This window comes from Trachypithecus francoisi, unplaced genomic scaffold (genome assembly GCF_009764315.1).
Source record: "Trachypithecus francoisi isolate TF-2019V2 unplaced genomic scaffold, Tfra_2.0 Lachesis_group13, whole genome shotgun sequence".
Classification (NCBI taxonomy): Eukaryota; Metazoa; Chordata; class Mammalia; order Primates; family Cercopithecidae; genus Trachypithecus; species Trachypithecus francoisi.
The window spans coordinates 63,230,418-63,251,246 of record NW_022681458.1 but is presented as its reverse complement, the minus strand read 5'-3'; the positions used below and the strand labels follow the sequence as shown (position 1 = coordinate 63,251,246).

Sequence of the window (20,829 nt, the reverse complement as noted above, 5' to 3'; positions counted from 1 at the left end):
TGCTACCTGTATATCTTTTAAAATTGTTCTCTGAACTATTTAAGATATAAATGAGATTTTTCTGAGATGGAATTGGGTCTTTAGTGATCATGGGCTTTATCCAGGGCTTCCTTTTAGGAAGACACAAACAATCTCATCTGCCTCGAAGGACTGCAAATACCATCTTCACTTTAGATTGCGTCATCTCAGAAAAAAACATAAAATATACATGAGGCTCAGGTGAGTTAAGTTTGTCCACTTATTTGTTTCTTTTTTAAAACCTATATTGGCAACGAGCTGACTTTAATTGTATAGACGTTTTAAAATGTTAACATCTTCGACAGATAACACTAAATAAATATATATTACTTTGATTGTAGAGTGATCACATTTCCATCATATCTCATTTGAACCTTTTAGCCAGCCTGATATGAAGTAGTCAGGTTAAGTCTTAATTTTATTTTAACAATGATAAAAGAAACTGTCAAAGAAACTGTCATTTGACTAAATATCACACAACTGAAATATTTAAATTTTGTTCTTAATTTTAAACATACGGAAAAATCTTAATCATGGTAGAATATTTTAAATTGAGGAAGCATCTGTCTGTTTTTTCCTTGAATTATTGTATATCAAATTTATATACACACACTTATTGGTGGACTACAAATGAGTACGCTGGTAACTGCTTTTATTTCTTAGTGGACTTTGATATCTCTCATATGTTTGTAACCTAGAGAAGCAGGAAGACAAATCGGACTAGAATATACCAGTTCATACCAAGTAAATGCTGAGAATAAATTTAGGAGACATAAAGAAGAGTATTATATGGTCTGACTTTTCATTACTAGAAATGCTCATTGTTCAACTGGAGGACGGACTGAATCTAACCATCTCTACTGTTTTATTGATCAGTCAAGCAATTAGATGGAACACTGGAAGCACAATTCATGACGGATGAAAAGTTATGAGAGTTGATGATGAAATGGGATGAAACAATACTTTTCACCTCCATTGCATCAGTTTTCATCTCTTCTTGGAAAAGATATATTTGTTCTTGTTTAACAGCAAATACTTCTCTAGTCATTGGCGGTGTGGCTGATTCAGCAGATTTTGCAGTGGTAACTACTACTTTAGGTATAAACATTTTCTCAGCTTCCATCCTCAGCTATTTTTTAACAAAATTAAGATAGTGAATTCATGACAAAATTTGAATGAAAACAAAAATAAAAAGTTAATCACTCATGAAGTATGTTGCATAGTGGAATTTCTATAATTTATGAGACTTCTGTAAGGCTGATATGCCATTAAATGTTAGACTTGAGTAAAGGTTTAAAAAGTTTATCTTAAATCATGTCTTAGAAAAAAAAAAGATGTAGAGTTAGAAAATGATGTTGAGGGAAATACAAATAGGATTCAGGCCATCCTGCTAATGAAATGGGGAAACTTTAGTTGCTAATTTTCAAGTGGTATATTAGCAATAAAGAATACAATTAGGTAAATGGCTCATTTGGAGTAAATGATAGTCATGGGAAACAGTTTAATTCATGGATATTTCATAGCTACAAATAGATACAGTAATCTTTTCATGACTTATGTGTAATTGTTCTGTTTGGATACTTCCTTCTCTAGATTTTAATATGCATCTTGTTTAGCTTTAGTGGGAGCTGCTACAGCAGGCATTATAATTTTTTCAGCTTATCTTCTCCTGTGATATTTACAGGAGGGAAAAAAGATAAAGTTTCATACAAAGAAAATTATGGGTAATTTACTGAAATAAGTCCATACTCCATAACATAATATACTGAGTTTATGACCCCTCAAAACACACATCTTCTTGACAGTGATTAAGAGTCATCATTTACTTATACAACTTCCGTGTTTTAAAAAAATGTTCATGGGCCTCTTAAAATTAGCCTGCATGCAATTTTAATCAACTTCTGGAAGATTCCCAGATGTTAATAAAATGTTGAAAATAATGGCGAAGAGATAAGTGGAGAAAGGGATATGTAGTAATATTAACAATAAATCTTTTTTAGTTTCCAATTATTTAATTGTCTAAAAAATAAATTCGGTTAATAGTGACTCATACATAAGAAATTCAGAGATTTGATATTAATGTATTATAATAAGAAATTTCACATGATATGTGGTATTAATGTATTATAATAGGGGATTTCACACTTGGAACAACAATAGTCACCTTTCCATGGGTAACTTGGGTTTGTTCTTGTCTAGTAGCCATAGTTTCTCTAGTTCTCAGTATTGTTTCTTGTTCTTTGGCTTTAGCAGTAGCAACTGCTATTGTAGACAAGGCAGTTTTCTCAGCTTCCTTTCTCATCTGATTATTACAGTAAAATCAAGATTTAAGTTGAACAGGGCTTTGAACACACATAGTATGACCCTTCCCCCTTCCTCATGGTGATGCAAGATGGTTATTCAAGGTTAAATACACAAGAGAAATTAACTTTCACCTGGCAATGTCTACATATACTGACTGCAAATCACAAAACTTAGAAATGTTAGCTATTTAAAAACCTCTAGATGAGTCCCTATGTCGCTTTATAAAAATTAAGCTAAAAAATGCTAATCTTCATGCAAAGAATAATGGTGAATAAAATGAATTATAAATGTTACCGAGGATGAAAATCAAATGTGCAGATAAAATTAATGATAATCAGTTGCATATTTACTGTTTTGTTTTTAGTTAGGGGTTTTAAAAGGCAAATACAGATTAATAATTCATACCACATTGTAGTTAATAGTTTGCTAGAAATTAGTTTAAAGATGAACTTTTCACAGCTCAAATATCTGTATTCACCTTTTCCTGAGTTATTTGAACTTGTTCTCTTTTGGTAGTAATGCCTTCTCTACTTCTTGATACTAAATCTTGTTCTTTGACTTTGGGTGTGGCAACTATGACTTTAGGTACAACTGTTTTCCTAGTTTCCTTCATTAGCTGATCACACACAAAAAGTAAGAAAATAGTCATTAAATTCCATAAGTCTTTAATAAAAGAAACATAAGTCAAAAAGGAAGAAGGCAAAATTTCTTCCTATTCAAGGAAATTTTAATTACATTAAAATATATCATTTGAGCTGCTTTGATCATCCATACTGTTTCACTGACAAAAATATCTAAACAATAAGTCCAGTTTAAAAGAAACCAATGTGATCGGCAATAAAAGACTAATGAGTACTCTTTTGTATTTTTCACATTTTAAAAATTATAATCTATAAGACATTTCAATAGCACTGTAAATAGCACATGTTTTTTGTATTATGAATTGACTTATTTACAGACATCTGCTTCAATAGGAAGATATTAAAGTGAATTATTATATTATATTAGTAACAAGCCAAAGAATGTCTGAAAGTTAGGAATGAATTGGCAGTGAAAGGTAGCTGTGTGGGGAAAGAAATTTTCTATTTGCATTATAAGAAGAGGTGAAAGTGAAGAAGTGATAATTAAGATCCATGATGGAAATGTAGGTGATTTGCAAATGAAATGGTGCAAGAGTGACTTTCACATTGGCAGGAAGTCATCACCTTTTCATGAGTTAGGTGCATTTGATCTTGTTGTGTAGCAGTTTCTTCTTGAGCTCCCGGGACTGTTTCTAGTTTTGTGGACTTTGCAGTGGCAACTACCACCATGGATGCAGCAGTTATCTGAGTTTCCTGTCTTATCTGATTTTTAGAGTAAAATAAAGATTTGAGTTTCAAAATATACAAAAGAAATGGCACGACATCCTTGAAACATTCAGGAACATACAGAATGCTTAGTGGTGAAAGATAAAATGTCAGATTTCCATTTTAGGGGCCTACACTTGTGCTTCAGACATAGACTGCTTTCCTGAGGAATGGTCTTTTCTGCCCACATGCTCCTTAGCAAATTGTCCTAGAACTGAAAATATCTCATCTTGAGACGTGTTGACGTGTTAGCGAACCTGGTGGTTGGCTGCTGACAAGTGGCTGGAAAACTATAGGCCAGCTGAACTTGCCAGTCACCAGCATTGCAATGGCCATGGGGATTTCTATGCCTTTGATTATGCCAAGTAGGGTTCTTGCTGCATTCAAAGTGTCTCACTCACAGTAAGGAGAGGGAAATTCAGTCAGCAGCCTCTGGTCAGTCTTTTAAGTGTACAGGGTTCTCAACTGAACCTTTGAAGAAAGTAGCTCTAAGATCAGCAAAGAGCTTGAGTTCAAGGAGGATGAGCACAGGTGCCCTCTTCAACATGGAAGAATTCAAGATAAATGCCTCTCTCCTGACACTTAAAGGCTTGATTTCACATACGGGAGAGACATGGATTTTAATGATACTGAGATTGTCCTTACACAGCTCTAGGGCACAACAGCAGCAAACGCTTCTAGGTCACTTTTTATCAACCATGATTTTAAGGTTTTTTTTTTTTTTTTTTTTTTTTTGAGCAAGTGTTTGCTTTCGCCGATGTCTGGCATTTCCTCACTTTCCCTTGCTATTTATTTGGGGTGTTTATGGCTGATGTATGTGTGTGTGTGTGTGTGTGTGTGTGTGTGCATGTGCACACACATGATGTGTCTTACAACTATGTAAAGTTTGTGCATTACAATCTAAGTGACTGAGGGCTTAGGCTATGCACAAAGAAACCGACTATCCCGGTGGGTAACTGGACTGGCATGATATCTATCATCCATTCATGTATGTTCTAGAAAGTTCATAGATGTGCCCTAAACTGTTCTGTAGACAGTCTCCTGAAAACTGATCAAGTGAGTGGAAAATAGTGCAATGTGAACATAATTTCTATCTTGAGTCTCAATGCTAGACACAGAGGAACAATAACAAAAAATATACAACAAAAGACTTCTCCATTTGTGGGTTTCAGTTATAAGGTACCTGCAGCTGGCTGTAATGTGATATTGTCAACAAACTACAAAATATTTAGAAAATCGAACTTACTGTTTCTTGAGTTACTTGTTTTTGTTTCGTAGTAATTTCTCCAGAAATTCTAGTTTCTTGTTCTTTGGCTTTAGCTGCCGAAATTACTACCTTTGGTACAAATGTTTTTTCAGTTTCTTTTCTTATCTGCAAACAATGATTAAAAAAAAAACTTTATTTCCTGATGCCCAATGACATTATATGGTGTTTATTAAGTATAACAACATAGGAATTTGAAGATGTAAAATCCCTTTTCTGGAGATGTCACTAAATAAAATAAATAATCTCATGTTCATAAATAAGATTATGCTCTTTCTCTCCCTAAACTGTACATTATGTAGGCTGCTTAGAGAAAAAAAAAGTTTAATTCAACATTTTGTTTTGAACAGGAGAATTGTAGTCTTCTTTAAAATGACTTCCAATTTTTACAGATAGATCTATGGCAATATTATTCTGTACTAATTCTGTCATCTAAAGGTAATCTTAGAATATATATCAGAATGGAAAGCTTTAGAAGTAATTTTGTCTGATCTTTTTATTTTACATGTGAGAAATTAAGCACAGATAATTTATAATCTGCATTTATACAATAATTTTGTCTTGTCAATTTCCCTAAATACTGTGAAGAATGCTGTTTCCATCTGGGCATCTAAGGTATATGCGTATATAAGGGGACAGTTTTCTCCATTTGCCTCTGTGCTGTTCTCAAATATCTCACCACTGAAACACAGAATCTCAAGGTTGAAAGAGACTTGAAAGTTCATCTTCTCAAACCACCCAACTGACAACTGGTTCCACTGGCTAAGAGCTTTACTAACTGGCCTTTTCCAATCTGTCCCCAAATGCTGCCAACCATGGGGCTGTCCTTTTCACCTTTTCTGGTCATTTGGCTTGTTAAGGCTATGCTGTCCATTCCACTTCAAACTCATGTGTAAATGTCTTCCCAAGTAGCCAGGAAGCAGTTGCTAAGATTTCTAAAGCAAAGTGAGTTCAGTGTCTCCTCCACTTTTCCCCATTCCTGCCTCAGCATTGATTTCTTCCTCCGGTTTTACCCATCTGTCCTCTCCCTATAGTCATATACTTACATCCCCAGATCAATGTGGTGAGACCCCTGGTGTATGTTCACAGAGTTCTTTTTCATACTCATAAGGGGAGCATTCAGGGACACTACCAAACTTTGGTATCCAGTACCCAGAAATTTACACATACAACAAGGGGATTTTATTAGCATGCTAACAACCATATGGCCCAAAAAACAACACTCTTCATGGTAAAGGTGATTATCTGTGTTGACCCCTGAGAGAACCTCAGTGAATTTTAAATAGAAAACCATTTTCACCTGCTCATGAGTTACGTGCATCTGCTCTTGCTTTGTGGTAATTACTTCTCTGGTTCTTGATTTTAATTCTTGTTCCTTGGTTTTATCGGCGGCCACTACTACCTTAGTTACAGCAGTCTTCTCCGCCTCCTTTCTTATCTGCTTTTCATAGAGGAAAGGAAGAAAACACTTTAATGCATCTTACATAAAAAGTTCAAGACCAGCCTGGCCAACATGGTGAAATCTGCTACTAAAAAATACAAAAATTAGCTGGGTGTGGTGGCGCACACCGTAATCCCAGCTACTCACGAGACTGAGGCACAAGAATCACTCAAATCCAGGAGGTGGAGGCTGCAATGAGCCGAGATCATGCCACTGCACTCCAGCCTGGGTGACAGAGCGAGACTCTGTCTCAAAAAAGAAAAAAAGTTACAATAATCTGTCAGGATCTAGACATAAATGTCACACAAGAGAGGTAAGGAGGAAAGCTGGAATGATTTTAAACTATAACAGAAAATCTATTCAAATACGAGGTGGGACATTATCCTGAATTTATAACACTGTTCCAGCTATGAATCAAGTGTCATGTTTGTTTTGAGAAAAGTAAAAACAAAAGTCCTTTGGGGAAACTTAGAGAAATGTAATGCCTGCCCTGAAATAGTAGTTTCCATGTCCAGTGTGTGCAGTGACTGAGTTCTGGAATTGACTGGTCTCTGTTTCTCCGGCCACCCTTTGCCTTCCTACCTTGAATACCAAAGTTGACTCTTGCCTGCTCATATAGCCCAGGTATTTCTGGCCTACTCTGCTCTTCTGATATTCACATTGTCAACACCTTTGGTATCTCAGACCACCTTTTGCTCAGAAAGTTCTAAAAGTCTGGGCCCTGCTGGACTCAAGGCTGTCTTCAGAATGAATTGAGCACTGCTGCATGCAAAGCTCAGTGGATGGTGGTTGAGTAAATGTGCACTGAAGGACGCGGCTCTTCGGGTGCCCCATGGCAGCCTCACACGTACCTGTTCTTGAGCAGGTTGGACGTGCACAGCAGTCGTGGTTGTCCTCTGAGCAGTCTGCTCTACAGCGCTGATCACTGGTTCTCTCACTCTGGCCATATCAACGGCAGCAACAACAGTCGCAACAGCTGCACTTTTGTCAGCATCTTGTTTCACCTAGATTAGAAATGACCAAGTAGATTACTTTTTAAAATGACATGCCCAGTAGAAAATAAAAAAGCATACTGGAAAACTGAGCTACCTAGAGCAAAATACACTCATACATAAGCATTTATTATTGCCAAGAAATATAGAGGCTGTATCATTAAAATCCATATTTTATGGAAACTTCACAGATTGGAGCTTTTGTCCTAATTAAAAATGGTTTTACAAAGCATGACTAATGAATCTGGTCTTCAGTTGCTGCTATATTTTTATGTTCATATGCATTTTTCCTCCAATTTATACAGACTGAGTTTCTGGCAGAAATCCACTTGGAGAAACTAGAATGTGAAATAAGGAAAAACAAAACCATTCTGACAGTACCTCTTTAGCACCAGTGGCAACAGCCCCTGCGGCGCCACTGATGGTCATTTGCTCCTGGACACCGTATCTCCCTTCCCATCTCTCTTCTGTCCTGATCTGAGTAGAGGCTGTCAGCGTTGTCTCTCTCATCTCAGCTTCAGAGGAGGAGGCCACGTAGCCCTCTTGCTTCCAAGGGGGTGGCACTTCGGGACCTGTGGCCATGGTGGATGCCTGAGTCCTACGCATGAGCAATGGAGACCTAACAGACCTGATGGGGGATGTGGAGATTCTTGCTGCTGGAGACACGGACCTGAAAACCAAAGGCAGAGGTCAAGAATGTCAAAGCAAGTAGAGGTAATTAGATGTGAATCATGGATGAAAATCTGGAAGTGCTTTAAGGCAGAGTTTTAAAATGTGTGCCTTCATAACCTATTCAGAAGGTAAATAATATACTTGGAAGTAATCTGTTTTAAATCTCAATAAACCTATTCTTATCTGCTGTAACCCTGTAAGAGAATCAGCTTTAATTCCAAATAAGCTGGGGATTTTGTGCCCTGCACCTTCTCACATTAAAAAAAAAAAAAAAAATCACAACAGAAAAAGCTACTTCTTTAATATGCAGCCAAAGGAAAGACATGTCAAATCCAGCAACCTCTGTATTCCCAATTCATCTCTGTATTTCAATTCTGGGGGTTAGAGGATGTCAAATAGGTGTTATAAGAAGAAAGGTTTCTGTAATCAAAATGTTTGTGCCACTCTTGACTAAGCAACTTAAGCCTTTCCCCCCAACCCTTGCAGGACTTCCCACAGCCTTTACTATGTCGGTATGCCTTGTGAATTTCCAGGACAGGAGGACACATTCTCAGGAAGCTTTCTGCAGCATGTTGCTGGGTATAGGTTGTGCAGTGCACTTTGCAAATTGCTGCTTTAGCTAAAGTGTTTGTGGACAACTACTTTTAATTTCCTCCGTATTTGTTTACACGTGCCCTCCTTGTATTGCACTCTGGACTTATTTTAAATATCTTTAGAGTTATTGTGGGAATTGACTAATTTAAAAACTATGATTCTGTGATTTTTGGTTAAATTGATAAAGTTGCTTCTTCCAGAATAGTTTTCATTGTTTGCTTTTTAGATGTATCCAAAATGCAAGTAGCATCAGTTGAAGAATATGGGTGCTAAATCCCAGCACTGATGGCCAAAAAAGACTATTTCTGATCTATAGCAATAATTCTGGGGACTGGCCTACTATTGTAAGGTAAAATTTTTTTCAAAACTAATTTAATTCTTAATAAGGCTTATTACATTTTCCTCTCTAGGTGGCAGTATTGCCCTATCATTGCATTTTATTAATTCTGCATATAAGAAAATGTTTATAAATACATTCTGTCACTATCTAGGATATTTAGCTTGCACTGATCATAAATGAAATGATTATTCTAATTAAGCTCAAGGTACAGTTGATATTTTCTGTAACTTACAGAGTACCTTAACAGTACATTACAACATTAACTGGTTTCACGAAGAAATGTTTATTTTCTTGAGGAAGGGCTTTTTTTTGTGTATGAAAATCCATTTACATTTTGTAAATGAAATCGTAATCAAACTAAAGGAAAATCTAGAGAACAAGTCTCTTTTCTGAACATGACTGCCTTCGAAATATAACCAAAACCAAGTTAGAATAATGTGTGGTTTCCACTAACTGAAGAAAAGCAAAGAGATGTGCACTTTTAAGTTTCACCCTGTGCCTTGTTCTTGCTGTACTTAGTAAATGGGTTTAATTCAAAACAGTTAAAGACAAGATTAGCATGACATGACTGATTAACAGCAGGTCACAGGTAAGCCCGTAACTGTGAAAATCATTGTAATTTTGGTCATTATAGGAGAGTGCTTATTTCTGCACTTACAATAAAAAATAATCACCTACTCACAGCAAGATACAATGCACCTTATTCAATGAAATATGTTTGCCTTTCAAGATTAAACTATGAGATATTTAGGAAGTAGTCTATTTTTGATAACCATTATTTTCTCTGCAAATTGGCATTTTATTTCTTAATTATTTGAAAGCAAAATTTGGTGGCAATTTGGATAGCTATTAATGAACTTTCAAAATTACTAAGATGGTCAAAATGCTACATGGGATCAGGAACACTCCATGATTCTAAATGACCCTTAGGCTTGGGTTTTAAAATATAGTTAGGTTGTTATTTCCTCAAGAAATTGCATTTGGCTTGTGTTGTGATTTCATGGTGTGCAAACTTGGATTTAGCCTGAGACTGAACATTTTTTTTATTCAATTGCTAGACATGTTTTTTAAAGTAAGCTTTTTTTCAAGGTTTCATGTTAGTGTTTGCCAATATCTTTACATTTTTGTGGCTAAAACAATAAAAATTGGAAAACATCTAGCATTTTTTTCCCATGTATTTATTGGACTTTTACATTGCCTTTCATGTGAAATACTTTTTTGTATCTTTTGTCTTTTTTTATTTGTGTAGTATATTTTCCTTTAAAAATTAATTTATGGATGATTTTTAATGCATTTAGTGTATTAGTTATTTGTCATAAGTGTTGTAAACATTCCCTCAGATCCATTTCTTTCATTTTGCTTGTTTATGGGTCTTATCCAGCATAAACATACATAATTGTGTATGCTATATACTGTTTCTAGGCTGGTATTGTCCACCTTGTAGCCATTTTATGTTTATTATGATACTTTTATGGCAGAGGCAATGAAGTATCTTGAGGAGGAGAAACCTCTTAAAATGTTTTCAAAAGTTCTGTTTGGTTTAGTAATGACCTTTTGCCATACATATATTTTGAGTTTTATATAGTTGAATCTGTAACTGTGTTTTTAAAAACTTTTGCCCATAAATGCTTTTGCAAATTGTCTTCTCTCTTTTTTTTTTTTTTGACTATTTAATCAAGCTGAAATTTACTTTGTAAATAGTGAGAGGCAGAAATTTGTGTTTGTTTGCTTCCAGATGGATAGCTAATTGGACCAGCATTCTTTATTAAAATACCTCTCCCTCCCCTGAATTGAAAGGTCACTTTGCTTTTTGAATTCCCTATATACTTGGACCTGTTCTACTTGGATCTCTTTCTGGACTCTCTGTTTTGTTCCCCCGGTGTATTTTTCTATTCACTTACCAATAGCATACTGTTCTGATTATAGTAACTTTACAGTATGTTTGAATATTATTTAAGTCAACTATCTCCTTATTATTCTTTTATAAAATATTTTATTGGCAGGGAACATCATGTGTTTTTTATTTCACTTAAATTGATCATTAAACACTTTTTGGTTTGCTCAAATTTTGTACATTTTTCATTTCATCATATTAAAAGTTTCATCAAGATAAACTAAATCCCAAACTTTCAAAACTGTTGTGGACAATTTACACTTGATTATATAATTTCTGAGCCCTGATTATGATACATGATCACCTTCTAAAATACTTCCATATTAAGTAAGCATAGAAGTCCATTTTATTTTCTAGATAAAATAACACAAGCATATGCAAAATATTTAAAAGGTTTTACTTACTGTCTGAATATAAGAATATTGGCATAATTACTTTCTATTTACAAGGCACTTTCAACTAATTATCTCATTGAACCCCCAAAATGCAGCTTGAGGTTATTCTTATTGTGATTCTCTTTAATTTACAGATGACACAACTGAAACCTTAAATAAACTACTTAACTTCTTTAATTCCAGTTACCTATCAATAAAATTGAGGATAATAATTCTTACAGGTTGTGAACATTTAATAAGATAATGTATGTATAGTTCCAGTCTGACAGAGGAAGTGATCCATATATAGTAACAATTATTTTATTATTTATACTTATTGCCCTAAATCAAACTGTTAAGTGATCAGGCTGATTTGTCCTTAGGGCTTTCAACTCTAACTTCTGTACTCTTCTCCTTTCATTGTGCCATATTTTGGCCCCTAAAGTAGATATTTATTACATGAAATATAAATAAGAATTCAGAAGTTTTTAAGGGTGGACAGTGAGGATTTGTGAAAATCATGTTCAGTAACTTCTTGATTTACCTCCTTTGTCACCTGCTACATTTTTGATTGCACGAAACTTATACGGGAGGAGGGCTGGGAAGTGCTGGGAAGAGAAGGGCGTGGTCCCTAGCGAGGCCTGTGCCCACGTACCTAGGTGAGGACAGGCACTGTTGCCTTCCTGCCCAAATGTTGCATTTCCCACGATCACCCTGACCTGCCACGCCCCCACCCTATGCCTATAAAAACCCCTGAGACCCTAGTAGGTAGACACACAAGCGGCTGGATGTTGAGAAGAACACGGAGGCTCACAACCTGCCAGTTTGTATGCTCCCCTAGAGGTTTGAGCAGCGCGGGACACTGAAGAAGCGAGCCACTCTCCGCATCTCACGCCCTGCGAGGGGGCGAGGGAATTTTTCTCGTTTCAAAACCTAGTTCCAAAATGTGCAATAACCTGCTCTTTCTATGGAAGCTTTACCTGACCGGAGATGGGGTCGGTGCCCGCACGTGTCTGACCGGGGAAGGGGAGTGTCTTATGGGCGATGGGGACTGCTGCCGAGCCAGCTGTGCTTTGGCAGCAATGGACGGTGGCGTTGGGGATCTTGATTTTGGCTTCGGAGGAATCCTAGGAGGTGTTTTATGTGGCAGCTGTTGCCCAGCGGCACCATCTATGACCATCTCAACTGTTGCAATTGATCTGGCATCAAAGTGGGCTTCAATCTTCTGTAAAAGATTAAAACAAAGCCCACGTTGAGGAGGAATAGCTGGGGACGCAACAATCTGAAAGGCTTGAAAACCAACAGTATAGAAAAAATACCTTTTCAATTCGGGTTTGTCTTGATTCTGAAATCTGAGCAGTCGAAACAATTGTCTTTGTCTTTTTAGCAGGTACTTCTTCTTCACCTGTGGGAAGGGAAAGATGAATGTTTAGGAGGGGGCACAATGACCCATTTTAAAAGAGATTCTGTTAATTCTGACTACAAAGTCAAAAAGATTTTCTGGGTATCCCAATAGAGAAAATTGCAGAAAGTTTTGGATTTTGTATGAATATAAATTAGGTTTAAAAATAGAAAACATTCATTACTAGATAACAATTTACTTAGAACGATTTTTTAAAATTTCATTATTTGCCAATAATTTGGAAATGTAGATCACTTAATTGAAACCCTTTCCAGTTTATAATGAGATTCATAAGCACAGATTGCTTCCATTCTGCGCTCCTGCCTAGAATCTCAGGGACTTTTCATGGGTGTCAAAAAGCTGGCTTTTGTATTAGCTCACAGCCTTCTTCCCAGGGCTGCGAGAGGTGGCAAATGAACCCTTGGTCCCACTTCGTCACAAACCAGCTCTCTCCCCTTCTCTCTGTTCCCCAACCTCCAGCACATACCTTGAACCAGTAATTCAGCAGTCGAAGTAGCTCTTCCAACGCTATTGGTGGCGTTTACTGAATAGGTCCCTGAGTCTTCAGGGTATGCTTCTGCAATCAGTAAGCTGTAGAGCTCGCCTTCTTGTGAAATTTGGAAATCAAGGGAGCTCTGGATTTCGGCTCCATCCCGGTAGAACTTCACCACAGGTGTAGGGATTCCAGTCACTCTCACTTGGAGTCTCACTTGGCTTCCTTGTCTCACGGTCATGCTCTGCAGTCGTTGAACGAAGTTGGGTGGTGCTGTCTCAGCTGCGGGGGCAAGAGCACAAAGTCAGGAGTGAGAGCCAGGGTGCTCCCCACAAGGTAATTTTTGAACAATCACAACTCCAATTCCAAAACCAGGTGATGACTCGCCAATCTAAACATCCTTAGCTGTCCTTGAACCCAGTTCACCCAGCGATGACAGCAAGAATGGAACCAGGAGATTACAGAAGGCTTTCTCACCACCCTATTTTATCTTATTTGCTTTGTTTTGCTTAGCAGTTTAGGCCAACACTTTTTGTTTCTTTGTTTTAAATAAAAGCTCTAGATTTTGTTATAACATTTCTTGAGACTCTTTCTGGCACTTCCCCCTCAACCTCACATCTAGTGCTCTATTAATATGCGAAGGCCATGTTGTATATTCCAGTAAGTTGCATTAAAATGAATTCCAGTGGTTGCTATGATGGGTGCACCTGTTACTTAAAGAATCACTATATTTTTAATTTAATTTTTAAAATCCTAAACTTTCTCCAACTTGATAGGTATTCAAATAACCCAAATATTTACTTGCATTTAAAATGTTAATCCCAATAATAACATTACTTCATTTTAATTACATTACAGAAAGGGGATTTTTTGGTTATGTTGAAAGAAATTTTTTACAAGTGTGAGGAGTGAATGGAATTAACTTTGACATGATTTTGAGTGATAAACAACAGCAGGTGCTGCCGACCCTGTGCATTTTCCATTCATGAATTTTCTGGGTGCATGCTAAAGTTCTACCTGAAGTTACTTGATGTCGTTTCTGTTTAGGTCAATTATAGCCCTATAATTGAACATCACTGAATGTACAGTTTATTGGATAAGCATATGTAACTTTATGTAGCTCATGTAGGATATTGTTATAAAACATGTAAAGGCATGCCATATTCTGTATAATAATGTCTCACTAGGTAGTAAAGGATAGAGAAAAACAACAGGCCACTAAGATTGGTGATAATTTTTCTGGGGAAACAGTGTCATGCGTTTGAATAATTAACAAGCATTGTTTTCTTCTGGGTATGTTTACATGCCTCTTAAATGGGTAGTCTGTAGACCACCGGCATCAGAATTATCTGGATACTTGTTAAAGTGTGAATTCCTGGAGATTCACATTTTCCTGGAGAATATGTCTTATTCCTTAATAGACTTATAAACAAGGTTCCAAGCTTTTCTACTTGCTGAGAAACATGACTTTCAATATTTCCTTAACATACTTTTGAGTGTTTAATATGTGCATAGAGAAACTGATTCTCAGCCACTTTTATGATGTACTCTAGAGGAAAATTAAATTCCAAAAGGCAAACAACTTGGTTACAAATAATTCAGCCTCCAGTAGACCCTTCTCTAGTTTAAGAGCTGCATCTACCTATGCCCATAGCTTTTTCTGGACCCCTTTCCCAATTTGCTAGAGATATCCTCTGAGGGAGCAGAGGATTGACAGGTCCCCACCAGCCTACCTTTCACGAGAAGCTCAGCAGTACTAGTCGCTTGTCCAGATCCATTGGTGGCTCTCAGGGAATATCGTCCACTGTTGGCTTTAGTCACGGCAGGGATCGTCAGTTTAGCGCGGCCATCGCTAAAGGAGATCTGCACGCCGGGCAGAGTGGAAGTGGAAATCACCTGGCCATCCCTAATCCAGCTCACCTCAGGAACTGGAAAACCTGAAGAGCAAGAACAATTCATCTTTAGGTTTGAGTGGGCACCGCAAAGCCATCTGCTCTGTCCCATCATGTTCATTGCCGTGTCCGAATCTGTAAAAGCTTTCCAGCATGGAATGCCACTTAATGATAGGGAAAACCCAACAGTTGCATGATCAATATGTAAACTTGCAGACCATTAGGAAGGCAGGAAGGGAGGAAACTGAGGCCAAAAGAGGCCTAATGATTTTTTCCAAGGTCCTTCAGCTAGTAGTGACACAGAGGGGACTAGAATTTCCATCTCCTGCCTTCCTGCCTAGGGCTCTATCTGATGCAATTTAATAGACATCATTAAAATCATGAAAGGGACTTATAAAAATGAAGAACCAAGGAAAATTTGAAATGAAAAGTGACTGTTGTCCTCCTTGAGAGCAAGTGAAGAACAAAAGCAGCAAACTGATCTCCAGGTTCTCCCTGACAGGCCCAGGAGGCATGCCTTCCTCTCTCTGTGGTTACAGGGACACTGTCTTCTTGGACTCTTCTGCTTTCACAAGTGCAATCAGTATAAACATTGTAACATGGACAAGCAATTTCTCATAATAAGAAACCTACTCTTTCAGAACAACATGTATCATTGGAATTGCAGCTGGAAAGCCAAATTCTCTTTATCTGCCATAAATTGTAGAGCCGAGAACAACATGTCCATGGTTTGAGGTTTTAAATATATTAAAACTCTATACATTGAGAATGTATGAGGCACATTCAGAGCATGATTTATTTTGCACTTGGCATAAAGGTTGATGCTTTATCTACTTAGACTGGGAGGTAAAGATAATCTAGAGAAAGTCTATTTTGTTGTTTATACATTAGCCAATCTCCCACTATGGCCAATTAAATAGTTTATTGGACTGATTTATGTGTATTGGATATTTTCAGTAGTGTCTTTGTAACAATTTATTTGCATATAGTTTGAAGGAACAAGAAGATATGAAGTAGCCAGATGCCACTACTTCTCAAGGAGGCAAATTCCCACAGAAGTCATACGTGTTCTGGAGTTCAGAAGTTACTGAGTGCTACCAGATAAATAAGTAAATTATTTGGAAGTCAGTAAGACTTTATCATGCAAGAAGAGGGAATTTCATTGGTCTATATATGTACAATAGAAAATAAGTAATGATTATGTGACATTTGTGCAATGTAAAATAAAGTATTATCCAGTTATGAATAAGATTGGTGCATACAATGGAAAAAAAGAGAAAAAAATATTATTTTATATCTTTATCATAAGCCATAAAATTTTTAAAAAGAAGTGGGCAATGAACCATGGAAGTACACTAAATTAAGAATTAAGCATGATTTTTTATTAATCCATATCAATCTTACATGGCTAGTTACAACACTACAGAAAGATAAAATATTGATTAATTTTAAAATTATTTACAATATAGTTCATAAACTACTCCCCATTTTTTCATAAGACGATACCATGCATTTTTTTGAACCATCCGTAAACCGAGTTGTGAGGAAGAAAAAGAAAGGCAAAAAAGAGATGAACTTCTTTTCAAATAAAATTCTGGGGTTAGTGTTTACTTCCTTTTAAATAGAGAAACCCGAGAAGCATATTATTTTCTGTCATTTCAAAATGATTGGAGTCTTTTAACTCATTAGAATCACTCAATAAAGGCTGAAAATAAAATAATAAAATAATGAGGAGTTGGTTAATTACTGAACAGCTCTGCCTCTGAGGAAAATTAGAGGCACTGTTATTTTGCATATGAACCAACTGAAGTTCAGGTGTCCAGAGCAGGCAACCCAGACTGCCTACCCAGTGGCTCTGTGGCTGGCTTCTACTGGGCTTGAGTTCTTGGCTTCCAGTCTGGCTCTGCAGCTGAACCCAAATATAGAATGACTAAATTTGGTCCTACTTAGCTACTGGATTCTAACAGCAATTTTAATCCAACGCTAATTATTTTTGCTTTGTGGAATAACAAATATGAATAAAACATTTTCAAGCCATTATATTGTCAGATTTTGTCAGTACTCTGTGAATGGTATACCCTTAAAATGACCTTTCCATAGTGTTGGACTAATTTACCGAAGTGAAAGCAGGGCTTAAAGTTGGCATCAAGTCCTGCACTAACGTTAACTTACTGGAGAAGAGGCAAAGGAAAAAAACAGCAAAAGTGTGGATGTGTGAGCTTACCACTAATGTGAGCCTCAAAGGTTGCGGTACTACCCTCCAGTACCACAACGCTTTGTAACGGCTGCGTAAACGTCGGTGCTTGAGTTGTCATCTTTCTAGGCACTCTGGAAAAGAAGAGAAAATAAATTAGGGTGTCCCAGCTAAGGGTCACTCTGGAGCTGCTTTGCAGATAGCAGAGACACACGTTTCTCCAAATGGATTGCTCCATAGGTCGTCTATGGGCCTAGAGTGATGGACAGGTCTTCTCTTTTGTGGTTTGAACAGTTTTGCATAGTTCATCATTGAGTTTACTTAAAGCCTAACCTGAAGAAGCAAGTGTAAGGGGAAATGGAAAAAAATATTAGCCAAACAGAGCAAGGAATGAACCCTAGTGGTCAAAGAGGGAATATACATTCTTACCAAAGTGGAAAATCGGGTTCAGAGTTGAAGAAAAAGAAAGCCACAGCAATGCAGTGTAATTAGTGAAGTGTAATTAGAGAGACAAGACATGTGATAAATGTCAAATAAACCTCTGGGCCTGGCGCGGTGGCTCATGCCGGTAATCCCAGCACTTTGGGAGGCTGAGGCGGGAGGATCACAAAAATTAGTCAGGCGTGGTGGTGCATGCCTGTAGTCCCAGCTACTTGGGAGGCTGAGGCATGAGAATTGCTTAAACCCAGGAGGTGGAGGTTGCAGTGAGCAAAGATGGTGCCACTGTACTCTAGCCTGGGTGACACAGTGAGACTCTATCTCAAAAAAATAAAATTAAATTAAATAAACCTCTGCATCAGCTTAATGTGTAAGTGACATTTAAAAATTTTCCTTTTCCCCAATATTTTTCATTCACTCTATATTCATAAAGTTGACATTGATTCAGACATTATCAGATTACTTAAAATAGTTGCCAGAAGTAAAACTCTGAACTTTGTAATTTCTTTCCTGACTGGAAAAGCTTTGGCAAGCCTTATCAAATATGCAAACTTTTCATAGACAGCATACGGTGCTTTTTATTTCTTAACATTTCTTCATACTGTAACTGTGCAGTAAATGTTGCTACTGCTGAAGTAAATATTCAGAAAAATTTAAATTTTAGTGAACAGGCCAAAGTTTATTATAGACCTGAAAGAAAAATGCTGGCTTGAGTTCTTAATATGGAACAATTTACAAACTTTGAATAATGGAAGGCTGGTGTAAAATGTAGATGAAGTGAAAAGGCCTATGCTTTCATAAAGTAAAATATTCAACATCAAAGAAATGAGTATAAAATTTGCAGTTAAGTCATTTTGTTAAGTGCAAGAAAGTACTTTGCCTATCAGTTTCAGAGAGATTATGTGAAGAATTTTCTGATGCATAAATACCTAATTATTCAACATGACTATTCTGTTCTGAAATAGAACATTTCTGAATTGTCAATCACTTCATTACTATTTTTCATTAAATTCTTTGTTTACTAAAACTTCATGGAGCAATAATCTTCTCAGTGATAATTCTGTTCCTTTTTGTAACTTTCTACTTAGTTAAAACAATGAAACTAGCATTCTCTGAGACAATAAAATTTATATTTGGAAAATTCAAATAATATCCAAACGCTTTCATAAATTTTTTGTCAGAAACTCCTTTTTGTAGCATATTATCTTTGGGACGAACAACTTTCTGTGTCTAACTTTTTCTGTTTACAAGCTAGTACATCTAAAAATATCTGTCTTATTAGATATAGAATACCTAATTATATATCTATGTATTACAGGCATTGACAATTAGTAATCGAATTCTAGGAAGATGAGAAATCAAAGTATATTTAGAAGTAAGAAGCCTTTCCTTTAAACATTATTTCTCACCCTTCTTAGCATCAACATTTATCTCAAAATATATAATTGGACTGTGCGCTGAATTAAAATGCATGAAGAGATTCTGAATATTTTAGAAAACAATTATATCTTTTTATTCCAAATCTCTAACTATGTTGCAATTAACCAGCTTAAATTGATCTTACATTCCTATTGTCTAGGTAAATTTTGTTGCTTTAGCACTTGCTCTTCACAGGCCTTTGTCTAACTGGCGCTGAAAGTATGCATCTAAAATGTCATGCTCTTAAAATAAACTCTCCTAAACTCTCCAAGGTTGACTGACAGCAGGCAAGTGTTCTGTCACTGTCCTGCAACTGATACCTCAGCAGTTGATTCCCTTAAAAAGTCATCAGGGTGTAGCTGATACCACATGCATTTTATCAGAGCTATTCTTGGTGTACTTCACTTTATCATTGAGTAATATAACCTTGAACATTCTCAACAGACAAAGAGAGTCTAGAAAAGAAGTAAACATTTTTCTCAACATTTCAGACCTCAACTTTTAGAAGATGAAGTGAACTGAAGCAATTTGAATCATGGAATCATTTAGCTGATATGCTAAAGCTTTCAACTTTTTAAGGAAAAATGTTCAGACATTTTAAAACAGAATGTAACAAGCAGATTTAAATAATGGGTCAGCACTAGCAAGAAGTAGTTATACAAACACTTGTACAAAAGCATTTAGCACACACAAATAATCTGGAGTCAGAGATCAATAAGAAAGTGACTCTACTATTAAAATAAGAAAAGTTACTGCTCACCTGATTTCTCAAGAGTGCCTAAAAAGGGTGGGACTAAGCCCAAGGTTGCTTCTGAAACGACGTCCTATGGAGAGTTGGTTTTTCTGACCATCTCCGACATGAATCGGTGAGCCTCTAATCCTAAAAACAAAACTACACAGTCAAGACTGTGTAGTTTTGCTTTTCTATGCAATCCCTACACCCGAGGCGAGGCTGGGAATGCACGACTGCTCAAGAGCCAGGGTCTGGCCTGCCCTTATATTCATCAGATCTGCTGACAGCCCCGCATCCTTAGGCAGGGCCCTGGCTGATTGGCTGTCTTAGGAAAGCATGATGGGAGAGGACCTATTTGGTAGTGTCACATACCACCTGTTCTTCTGATTGACAGTGCTAAATTTAGTACCTCAAAGGAGACTTTACCAAGGAAATAGAACTGTATTTAAAGAATAACTGTGTTGAGGCTCAGAGAAGAGAATTGGTTGCTGATATTAAAATCTGAAAATGCAGGTCTAAAGAAGTGTGACAGTAGATAGCACTTGTGGGCAGTTATACAAAAGAGCCCCAAACCTGAGGACTCTGCCCTGAGTCAGGTCCCAGTCCTGTTCCATTCCCCCATAAAACAAACCAAATGGACCTGTCAATCATGACAGATGAGGGAATTTATCTCAAGTATAAGGCTGCACGTTCTCTGAAGAATCAGTTGCTATAAACCTTAGTGTTGAAGAGAGCTCATTTGTACTACCTACATTCTCCAGAATCCACTTGTATTTTGGGGACAGTTACACTGATGTTAATGAGCTTAGTGCTTATACAACCCTGCAAGAAATAATGTTGAAAGGCAAAATTGGAACTCTGCTTAGGTTAGTCTGTACAGTACAATGATTTCAACTTTGTCAGATTTCATTTTTGTCTGGCATTAATATTTACAAATATGTGTGCACTGCTCCTTAGTAAGTAGCCAGGTCTTATGCTTAAATCATCCATAAGGTTCTTTTTCCAGGCACATGAATGCT

The 20,829-nt window shown here is 36.8% G+C and overlaps 1 protein-coding gene across 1 annotated transcript in view; it reads right to left on the bottom strand.

Annotated features, from left to right (window-relative positions):
- The window catches only part of LOC117094789 (titin-like), a 273,144-nt gene extending 253,095 nt beyond the window's left edge, over window positions 1-20,049 (bottom strand). The window contains 13 exon segments of the mRNA XM_033230996.1: window positions 2,183-2,320; window positions 2,801-2,938; window positions 3,528-3,665; window positions 4,915-5,040; window positions 6,233-6,370; window positions 7,225-7,377; window positions 7,747-8,035; window positions 12,220-12,464; window positions 12,559-12,644; window positions 13,129-13,416; window positions 14,868-15,071; window positions 17,251-17,354; window positions 19,838-20,049. Coding sequence (XP_033086887.1) covers window positions 2,183-2,320; window positions 2,801-2,938; window positions 3,528-3,665; window positions 4,915-5,040; window positions 6,233-6,370; window positions 7,225-7,377; window positions 7,747-8,035; window positions 12,220-12,464; window positions 12,559-12,644; window positions 13,129-13,416; window positions 14,868-15,071; window positions 17,251-17,341 — 2,034 coding nt within the window. The 5' untranslated portion in view covers window positions 17,342-17,354; window positions 19,838-20,049.
- Between the last annotated feature and the right edge of the window lie 780 nt (window positions 20,050-20,829).